General features: G+C 30.4%; 2 protein-coding genes across 2 annotated transcripts; one reads left to right on the top strand and one right to left on the bottom strand.

The window, feature by feature from the left end:
- Positions 1-444: 444 nt before the first annotated feature.
- On the bottom strand, positions 445-4611 carry LOC119684179 (polyadenylate-binding protein-like; the record flags this gene model as incomplete). The annotated part of the gene is given in 2 exon segments (XM_038098151.1): positions 445-736; positions 3641-4611. Coding segments are annotated over 2 exon segments (954 nt in total). The 3' UTR covers positions 445-511.
- Positions 4612-6554: 1943 nt separating this feature from the next.
- Positions 6555-11569, top strand: LOC119684178. The gene is made up of 4 exons (XM_038098150.1): positions 6555-8256; positions 8314-8349; positions 8414-9706; positions 9759-11569. The coding sequence occupies exons 1-4, from the start codon at positions 6600-6602 to the stop codon at positions 11474-11476; spliced, it is 4704 nt and encodes a 1567-aa protein (XP_037954078.1). The 5' UTR covers positions 6555-6599; the 3' UTR covers positions 11477-11569.
- Positions 11570-11624: the final 55 nt, after the last annotated feature.

The raw sequence follows: 11624 nt of genomic DNA, 5'->3' as shown, positions 1-11624 counted from the left end.
TGATTATATAAAGGGTTTATATATAGGGTGCATATTATAAGTAATAGATGTTCTAAATTTTTTTATAAGATATATATAAATATTTATATATATATATATAATATGTATAATACATTAAGATCTACTTAATGTTTCCATTTTTGTTTCCTACGAAAGCATATTTAGTGCTTACTAATTTATTTTTATATAATTAATTAAAATGTTTATATTAACGGAAATGTGTTCAATACAATTTTTCATTAACTTGCTTTTTCATTTATTTTCTTTTATGTATAATAAAACTCGAAACGAACATCTAATTTCAAAAACTATGCATATATAGTGTAAATTTTAAATTTTAAATTTCTACAAACTTATGTGTCTTTCTGTATTGGGAGCGTTCTTGCAGTTACGTGTATGAGTAGTGTTTTATAAGGTATAATTTTTAATTATAATATATTTTAACCTGTTTATTTTTGTTTTGAATGCAACGTATACGCTGCTTCCAATGCTTCAGGCTATTATAATAATTTTAGTAGTAGAAGACTTGACCAGGCTTCTGCCTTTTACGCTCTTCTAACTTGCGATTGATTTCCTGTTGACGTTCAATTTTGTTTAGCGCACGTGCAACATACAAAAATTTATTGTCTCCCAGCTGCTTGCCATTCAGTCCAATAACTGCAGCTAAAGCTGACTGTGGACTTTCAAAAGCGACAAAACCAAAGCGTCGGGAGCGTCCCTCTTCATCAAGCATAACCTAAAAGTAATAGACAGTATAAATATTTTGTCAGTATATATTTAATTACTTTATATAAAGACTATATATAATAAGAATAAGAATATATAATAAACATATTTTTAATATATTCTTAAACAAGCTAATTGATCAATTGTTTAAATAATACATAATTTTATAAATTATTATTAAAAAAAAAATATATTTCATTGTCACCAATATTTTGACCATTGTCTATATCCATCTATAGTCTATAATCACCTTAGGAATATAAAGATGACGATCTATAGTTTATCTTTACTCCCTAACAATCCCATCCTTTTACAAACAACAATAACCAATCCATATCCTAACCCCTGTATTCGTCATATCATTCCTTTCGACTATCTGATTTACAGATCCTCACGGGCAACAACAACAAAATTTATATTCATCTAAAGATGACTAGACTATGATTATAGTCATCTCAAGATGACTAGACTATGATTATAGTCATCTCAAGATGACTAGACTATGATTATAGTCATCTTAAGATGACTAGACTATAATTATAGTCATCTCAAGATGACTAGACTATGATTATAGTCATCTTAAGATGACTAGACTATGATTATAGTCGTCTTAAGATGACTAGACTATGATTATAGTCATCTTAAGATGACTAGACTATGATTATAGTCATCTTAAGATGACTAGACTATGATTATAGTCATCTTAAGATGACTAGACTATAATTATAGTCATCTCAAGATGACTAGACTATGATTATAGTCATCTTAAGATGACTAGACTATGATTATAGTCATCTTAAGATGACTAGACTATGACTATAGTCATCTCAAGATGACTAGACTACGACTATAGTCATCTCAACATGACTAGACTACGACTATAGTCATCTCAACATGACTAGACTATGACTATGACCAAATAGACCGTTTAAAATATATAAATAAAATTTGGTTTTTTAAACAATTTATTGGGCATAAATACAATCCTGGGGCGAAGCCGAGGATTGATTAGTAAGCCAAGGATCCAGGAAGTCAATCACTTACTGAAAAGCATGGATAGATTTAAATTCCAACGCACACAATAAGCATAAATTCAGTCTTAAAATAACTATATGAACGCCCTGTTACTATGGTGCGTATGTACTAGAAATATGACACATAGGATCCGGATTCAAAGCCTATCAAGGGCTGGTTTAAAAACAAACTTTTAAAAATTTTTACAAAAATGCTTGAAAGATCTGTCTAAGAAGTAAAGCTACAAGCATAGAACTAAGAAGCTTATCCGTGGTTTAGAGAATTAGTCAACAAAGTTGATTGGAAGAACTTTTGACGTCGGCATGACTGCTCATACAAAATTAATTTAATAAATATACATCTACTGTTTTTCTTAATACAATATTTCTATAAAATGCTTATAATCTATAATGCAGACAAGAACTGCCAGATTTACGTCCCGGAGCCACTTGTCGCCAGTCACGAATGAATGACGTTCAACACATCCCAAAGGGACTTCACAAGCAGGTCCCAGCGAGGTACAACAGCAGAAAATTAGTTATAATTCCGAAACAGAGCAAGACCTATTGTTTATGTGGATAAGACCTTACTCAAGCTATTAATCACTAAATTAAGCTATAAAAAAGAATCAATTTTTTGTATAAAATAAGAAATAGAAATTATTTCTTAAAAATAAGAATTTCGAATTATATATCATTTACTTTATCAAAAATAGCTAAAAACAGTTATATAAAGTTTAATTTGTTCTATGAACAAACAACATTAAGTTATTTTACATCCTGGAGGCTAGTTTAAATTGAAAAAGCGGATCAGCTTATTTCTCGAATGTTATTGTGTTTGCAAATTAATAAGTTTCGTTTGCTCAATAACGTTTAACAATGCTGGATATCTATTGTGACCACAACAGCAACATTAATTATAACATGTACAATATAGAGTTTGAAAAGCGTCTGAATTACGTCCCAGAACTACCCAAATTTACAGATAACAACGTGCCGTTCACCACATAAAATTAGGAAAGCACGTCTACTTTTAACTACAATAAACATGTCAATATAGACACACTTTCATACGATTGTTACAGTTTCTGTAATATTATAACTCTAGATGAAAACATACAACAGATCTATAACCCAATTTCCCTAAAGTACGCCTTTGCTTTCTGACTTAGATGAATCTAACTCGTTAGGTACTAAGTCTATTTATTTTTCTCTCTCCCCTGATTACTGGACTGAAGTTTTCACAATGCTGTGGAAATCTTCTTCATTCATTCCTAAGATGTAGTTTAGTGGATTCAAGTATCACACGGTGGTTTTCAATGCTTCCACCTACTGTGAAAAAAAAAACAACAGAAAATTGCAATATAGATTAGAATTTATAGATGCTGTTTTCAGATCATTTGTATTATTATCTTAATACTCATATTATCCAGCATTGGATAATAGGCTAATGAAAATATCTGGATTTGCTCTTAATTAAATTAGTAATAATTTAAACAGTATATATTTAATAAATTCGTTTCCGTTAGAGCACTTAGGAAAAAATTTTTAAATCAGGTTAATTATATATTGAAAATAGTACGTAAAAATATAGTTCAAGGTTTTTCTAAAAGCTAACGAACTTAATGAATTATGAAACATTATAAACAATCACCCCGCAAATTCTAAGGATGAAGAAAACAGCATTTAATTACAATCGAAACTAAGTAAATCAAGTGAGGACATGCGCAGACTGTCACGCCAGGAAACAGAAAATTCAGTGAAAAAACTAGGAACGTAAAAAAATGTGATATAAAACAAGAGTTAAACTCCTTCATATAAAAAAATTGTCATATGCATATCAGCAAAACTTTAATATATAAACACTAATCTTTCTTCAAAATAATAGATATATTCCTTACCTTATGGCTAGTGATGCGCCCATACGGTTCAAACATTTCCCGCAAATGCTGCTCTGTAAAATCGTCATTTAGATTTTTCACATACAAATTCCTGAACTGTGATGCCTTCTCCTGTTCCCGATCACGACGTGGTATGAACTTGACAACTACAACCTTTTGGTTGTTGCACAGCATGCCATTAACCTTTTCGATAGCAATGCGTGCAGCTTCTTCGGAATCGAAATGCACATAACCATAGCCACGGGAATTGCCGTCTTCATCTTTGGCAACATTACAATTCAATATATTACCAAATGCAGAAAAAGTATCGTACACTGCCTTGTTGTCAATTGAACGTTCCAAGTTTTTAATGTAAATTTTGCCACTATCAGGTGAACTGGTGCTGGCGCCACTACCACCCGAACTTCCACCCAAATTTGGTGACAAAGAAGTTATATTGCCACTACCAACTCCCATAGCTGCATGTGGATGACGATTAATTCCACTTGAGTTGAGATGATGATTATTATTGCCCACTTGATGTGCACCGGGATGCGAGCCGTGATGGCTTAATGGACCAGCGGCTTGGCCAGATGCATGGTGATGCATCTGAGGGTGGTGTGCAGACAATGCCGGATGACCTGCAGCAGCTGCAAGTGAAGCAGCATGATGATTGATAGTTGGATGTTGTTGTTGATAGTGATGATTGGCAGCTGGATTTCCGCGAAACGTCATTGAATTTACAAACATGATTGGCGGCACTTGCTTGTGTAACGTGGTGACTGCAACTGAACTATTCTAATTGCTTAAGTATAGTTTATATTTAGTATTATATAAACTGCAGGAAAATATATTGTTTACAGATGCTCCGAATTCCAGGATTTGTTTGTTTGGTTTCTTATGCTAATTTGCTGATTTATCACAACGTATACTCCGTCCGTGTGTTCGTTTTGCAAAAAATCGTTTATGTCGATTTTTCTTTTTTTTTTTTGCTTTTCTTTAACGTTTTTTTCTTTGTTAAGTAAAAATTGTGGAGTTGCTTTCACTTTTTGTTTTTTTTTTATTGATTAAAATTATATTACTTTTGTTTATTTACTTAAGTGGAATTAATTTTACTTTGTTTATAACGTTTTTAAGAATTTTTTAATGATTTTTTGCAAAACGCAAACACAAAAAACTATATTATTGGATTTTTGACGAATACGTGCGAACAGCAAGAAAATGCAGCCAAAGAAACTATTTCGTCCCAGCAAAATATGTAATGCTTTTCACAAAATCAAAATGGACGTCAAATATTCGAAAAATTCGAAGTTGATGCAATTAAATATTACAAAGCAATCTGCATTAAAATAAAGAACACTAAAAATTTTTTATTTTATTTTATAACACACTATTTGGTTAAACTAAATATACATTATTTTTTATATTCGAAAAATTAAAAATTTTTACAATAAAATATTTCAAAGCAATCTGCTCTAAAATATTTAACTCCATATATTTTTTATTTTATTTTAGAATAAAATTTAATATAATATAAAATAAAATTTATACATTAAATTACATAAACTTGTCAATAAGTGATAATATTAATAAAAATATAATAATTTTTTATATGTCCTTATATAAGAATATATAATATATTTATACATAATATATTCTCAAGAACGTAAAAACGCAAGCATATAAAACTACAAATTGCACTGTTATATTCAAGTATGCATACCAAATTTTGGTCTGCAGACATATATGCGGTAATACATTTTCCAACGTTTACATTATAATGAGCTCATTTATGCAGCTGATAGAACCTTTATAAACTTTTACAAACTTCACTTAATAATATATCACATAATAAAAATAAATACATGATATATTAAATCATTCATATACATTTTATATATCAATTACATAATCAACTAATAAAAACAAAAATTTTATTATATACTTACTTCCTCATTGCCTTTCTTTGCAGCTCAGCTGTTGTTTATTTACATTTAACATATCAAGCACATGACAAATATTTCAACTTTTGGTGATATGCCTTGTGGGAAATTTGTTTTTAAGGGTTGCATTTGACAATTTCTGTCTAGGCCATGTGCGAGTTTGAGTAAGTTGGTGGTAAATTGAGGGAAATAGTATATTATGTCGATATGGCAGGGAATGTTGATATTTACCAGAATTTCGCGTATAGTGACTTAGATAAAAATTAAGTAAATTAGGTGTTATCATTGTGAAAAAATTATAAGATTTTTATTAAAAAAATAAATAATATTTAAAAACTTTTAATCAAAAGTTATAAGTGCAATATATAAATATTTACATTAGTGCAGTACAAAAAATTCCTAGGAAATTTCAATTTATTTTACCTCAATTTACTTTAACTCGCACACGGCCTTAGTTTTATTAAAGTATTTCATATATTTTAAAGGTATTCCATGTTTTTTCTTCTCTTGACAATTTTGACTAACAAAAGATCGTCAACGCCAAAAACTAAACTAGTATATATTATTTTATGTACTATTATACTATTATTGTTTTATGTATATAATGACAGTACACAATCTGTACAACTTTAATATAAATAAGATTAAAAATGTTTTTAAAATCACCAATCAATTATTGGGAAAGGTTAAAAAAGTAAAATAAGTTTTGTTATTATAAAAAGTTTCACTACAACTGTAATTCCAGTCTTACAATATCTATTTACTATTTTTTCAATACGTAAATCCAATAAACAATAATTAAAAAATACATAATTTGAGATTTAAGAAATCAGCTGACCCGTTCTATCTTATGGAAAACAATATATTTGATTGTATTTTTTATATATTTAACTTCACGTACATTCTTCAATACCCTTATATTTATTAGTGTAAACTCCTAACTGTGATTTCTGAACTTTGGCAACTCTACCACTTTTGACGTTTCGCATTAATTTCAGCGCGAATTGTTTGCGAATTTGTAAATGTTGTTATCATAAATGTTAGAGGAAAGTATTTGTGCGAGTCCTCAAAGGGAGCGTAGATCGGTGCACAAAAAATGGTTGGCACGACAAAACAGGAGCCACCAAGAGCACGGTGACGCAAATACTTCCACAACAGAATCAAAAGAATTTTGTGTCAGCACAGGCAAAGCAGAAAGAGAAACTTCGCTGTTGAATAATCTTTATTTTGATACAAATCTATCGGAAACGAATAAAAACCAAAAGTTCAATTTAATGGAGTTTAACGTATTCGAAGATTTGGAAGATTTAGCAGCTGCTGATCATTTATGCTCTGCGCAGGCGCAACCGAAAAGCCAAAAACTCAAACATGCAGCCAACCAAGAGTTTAAAGATTGCAACAAATTGCTAGAAGAAGAAACGTTAACAAAAGATCAACTTGAAGAATTACTTAAAGATAATAATAAAATTTCAGGTACAGAAATAAATAATATACAAGTGAACGTTTCACCACCCACAGATCAAAATTTAAATGAGTTCAATAAACAGGAACCAGTTATCACAGAGACGGAACTATTATTTTGTTGGGAGCAGGTTGAGGAAGTGGTTTCAAAACTTAATAAGAGTCAAACATTGTGTGAACAAACTGTACAATCACCGAATTCAACAAAAAAAAAATCTGTCGTTGAATTGATATTAGATGATTTTTGTTCACCACCTAATAGACATTCACAATCCAGTGCCACAAATGAAAATATAGATAAAACGCCAACATTTCTACATAAACGTAAACCTTTCAGCACCTACAGTCGAAAATCGCTCTTTGTAAATAAAGGAAATTCAGCCCAAAAACTTGGGGATTATAGTGCAGTGCTAGTACATTCAGTTGGACCACATAATGTTGGTAAAGATGTACGCGATGACTGTTCTGGCTCGATCATACAAAAGCAGCAGTCAACGTTGGAACCTATTGAAGCTGTCTCTGTAAATATAAATAATAAATATGAAAATAGTGCAATTCTAGTTCGTTCAATTTCACCACATAATGTTGATGAAGGCGTAAGCAATGCTTCTTCTAACTTGTCAGTACAAGAGGAACCAGCATTACAGCCAATTAATGCTAATGCGATAAATATGAATAATTCACTTAGATTATGTGAGAATTTACAAAATTTAAGTACGTTCTTTACACAAGATTCAGACACACCGACTGAAGTAAATAACACACCTGCAACGACGCAAGCAGAAAATTATTTAACACCATTGGGAGCTAGACAAGATTTAGACATACCGAGTGAAGTACTTTCCACGGCTATAACGACGCAAGCAGAAAATTATTTAACACCTTCAGGAGGTAGACAAAATTCAGACATACCTAATGAAGTACATTCCACGGCTATAACGACGCAAGCAGAAAATTATTTAACACCTTTGGAAAGTAGACAAGATTCAAATATACCGAGCGAAGTACATTCTACAGCTACAACGACGCAAGCAGAAAATTATTTAACACCTTTGGAAAGTACTTTCTATACTAAGACTATGGAAATAATGCGTATATGGGAAGAAATTAAGATTATTCGACAGCATATTGAAGATAATCCGCGATCTTTTGAATTTGTAGATCTTAATGGATTTGAAGAACGAGGCGGTGATATAAATAATGAACTCAAAACAGAAATTTACTTTGGCATAGGTAAGTTAAAGTTGATTGATATCTGTTTAATACATATAATTAATTTTCATTTTTTAGCTGGTAGCAGTGAAAATTTAAATCAGTTAAGCCCAGGTTGGTTTCATGCTTTGCTTAAAACAATATACATTAACATATATAATATTGTGTTTTTTTATAGTTAAACAAAATTTGGACACTGCTGATAATCTTTTCGAAGATTGCGAACATGAATGGAATGATGATTGTGAGTTTTTTATTAATTATAAAACACAAAAAAACTGTGATATAAATATAAACGCTGAAAGAGGAAATATTTCGAAAAGTGATACTTTAAAATCACTCAATTTAAAAACGAATATTGAAGAGGAAAACTCTGTACAGTTGTTAGAGAATATTCAATTCAGTGAATGGATATTTGACGATCTTGCAGTATCTGAAACAAATGTAATCAACCAATGTGATACTAATATGGCAATTATGTCGGAGGAAAAATATCAAGGATTTTCTACAGCATCTAACAAAAATATAAATATATCAAAAGAAGCTCAGTTGAGAGCACAAAAAATTCTAATGGATTTGCCTGAATTACCTTTAGAAAAGATAAATAAAAGTAATTTTGAAGTACCAAGTCCTTCTATAGTCAATCAATGTGATACTAATGTGAAAGTTATAGCAGAGGATAAACATCAAAGATTTTCTACAGCATCAAATAAGAATATAAATATATCAAAAGAAGCTCAGTTGAGAGCACAAAAAATTCTAATGGATTTGCCTGAATTACCTCTAGAAAAAATAAGGAAAAGTAATTTTGAAGCACCTAGTCCTTCTAAAGTCAATCAATGTGATACTAATATGAAAGTTATAGCGAAGGATAAATATCAAGGATTTTCTACAGCATCTAATAAAAATATAAATATATCAAAAGAAGCTCAGTTAAGAGCACAAAAGATACTAATGGATTTGCCTGAATTACCTTTAGAAAAAATAAAGAAAAGTCATTTTGAAGCACCGAGTCCCCTTATAAATAATCAATGTCATACGAATATGAAAGTTATAGCGGAGGATAAATATCAAGGATTTTCTACGGCATCAAATAAAAATATAAATATATCAAAAGAAGCTCAGTTGAGAGCACAAAAGATTCTTATGGATTTGCCTGAATTACCTTTAGAAAAGATAAAGAAAAGTCATTTTGAAGCACCTAGTCTCCCTATAAATAATCAATGTCATACGAATATGAAAGTTATAGCGGAGGATAAATATCAAGGATTTTCTACAGCATCAAATAAGAATATAAATATATCAAAAGAAGCTCAGTTGAGAGCACAAAAGATTCTTATGGATTTGCCTGAATTACCTTCAGAAAAGTTAATGAAAAATTCTTTTGAAGTAGTTAGTACTCTTGAAACCGCAGCAACTTCGACAGATACAAAGTTATTTCCGTTAAAGACTAACAATAATACATCATTAGGTAAGTATTTTATTGTATAAATTATAACTAAATAAAGAATATGAAATTTTAGATGTACAACCAGGACTTTCAAATGCCTCAACATTAAATAAATATTTATCTAATAATGCTGATGATTTCCCTGATCTTTTAAATACATACACTGAAAATCGATTAACAATTCCAAATAGTAACGCAGATTTTGTAAATACTAATATTGGATTCCAAACAGCATCAAAAAAGTCTATTGCGATTTCTGAAAAAGCACAAGTAATAGCAAGTAAAATTTTAGCCGAACTTCCTGACATACCATTTACTAAAGAAACAGTGAAAGAACAGTCAGAGTGTGTGAGTTCAAGAAGTATAGCTTCAAAAAGTAAAATTAATGGTAGCCTATGTGATATGAACATAAACTATGATAATATGGTCTCAAAGGAAAATGTTGGCTTTCAAACAGCTTCTAAAAAGAATATAGAAATTTCTAAAGAAGCACGAGATAGAGCAAATAAGATTCTAGCTGAATTACCAGATTTACCTTATACAGTCAAAGGGACGCAAAACATAAACGAAATAAATAATGAAATAAAACATGAATCCAGTGATGTTATAAATGAACCAGTCATTATTACTACGAATACCTCTACTGCCAAAAATACTAACATGTCATCGAAAGGGAATATTGTTTTTCAAAGTGCAACAAATGAACCTATAACAATTTCTAAAGAAGCACCAGCTGGAACGAATAAAATTTTGTTGGAATTGCCTGATATATCATATAATGATACACAACTGAGGAGTACAAATAAAATAGACTGTGAAAATTATATAGACATCGAGCAAAATTTAAATAATATCACAAAAGAGAGCATGTCTTCTAAAGAGCTTATAAGTTTTGTTTTTGGTTCAGAACCAAAAACAAATAAAAATAAAATAATTCAAAATTTGGACACTGTTGAGAAAAATGATAGTTTGATCCTTGACAAAACGAAATCTACAACCACACGGTTGGGTAAGACAATAACTGATGTTAATACTTCCAAAACCACAGTAATTTTGGATGAAGTCGAATCAGCAGTAGAAACAATTATTCAACGAAAACGTGAGATGGAATGTGTTGAAGGAACACCTCCTCAACTAGTTCGAAAAAAAACCAAAACTCCAAATACGCGAAGTGGCAACAAAAAATTAAAATCAAACTTAAGTGATTTAGCAGTTCGTTCACCCTTAGATTCCAGTCAATTCTCCTCAATTATAACCAGAAAAAATTTACTCTCCTTGAGTAGAAAACGAAAACGAAATGCTAAGTCTGTTGTAAACGATGCCGAAAAGGGTGATGTATTTGAAACACCTAATAAAAAACAAAATATGATGAATGTAGGTTTAAATACGCCAGGTACACCTAATCTACAGGAGTTTTATAATTCAATATCAGGTAATGCAAGTACACCACTTAATAAAATTAAAAACGATACCACAACAACCAGTAAGAATGTTAATATTCATAAAGATATTGACTTAGCTGATGATATGCAAGTTATACATTGGGATAATTGCAATGATGAAACTTTAAATAAGTCACAATCTTTTGGTAAAACCACAAAACTGACAAATACATCACTTAGTAATGTAAGCTCTATGGAAGCGAATCCAACGCCACAACAACGTATTGAACGTTTGAATATGTATGGCAAAGCAACAACGGTTTCGCCAATTGCAATGAATTCTGTTCATAATTGCAGACCTTCCGGCCTAAGACGGAATCCAACAAAAACGACACAATTTAATATGTAATTAGCTAATTAGTTTGTATTAAATATAATTTAAAGTATTTGATTAATTTTTTAAAGTTTATTTACTGTTGAGATTGCTTAAATATAAGATGTTAAATATTTTTTCTTCCATAAATTTAGTAAATGATCAGTTTTTTTTTCATAACTTT

Source organism: Teleopsis dalmanni, chromosome 2 (assembly GCF_002237135.1).
Source record: "Teleopsis dalmanni isolate 2A chromosome 2, ASM223713v2, whole genome shotgun sequence".
In the NCBI taxonomy this organism is placed as follows: domain Eukaryota; kingdom Metazoa; phylum Arthropoda; class Insecta; order Diptera; family Diopsidae; genus Teleopsis; species Teleopsis dalmanni.
The sequence above is the reverse complement of the archived record's forward strand: the minus strand, read 5'-3'. Positions and strand labels throughout refer to the sequence as shown.

Coding starts and splice junctions, on each gene's coding strand:
- LOC119684178 (XM_038098150.1), top strand. CDS start 6,600: ATGTTAGAGGAAAGTATTTGTGCGAGTCCTCAAAGGGAGCGTAGATCG. Junction 8,257..8,313: donor AGAAATTTACTTTGGCATAG/GTAAGTTAAAGT, acceptor TTCATTTTTTAG/CTGGTAGCAGTGAAAATTTA. Junction 8,350..8,413: donor TTTAAATCAGTTAAGCCCAG/GTTGGTTTCATG, acceptor GTTTTTTTATAG/TTAAACAAAATTTGGACACT.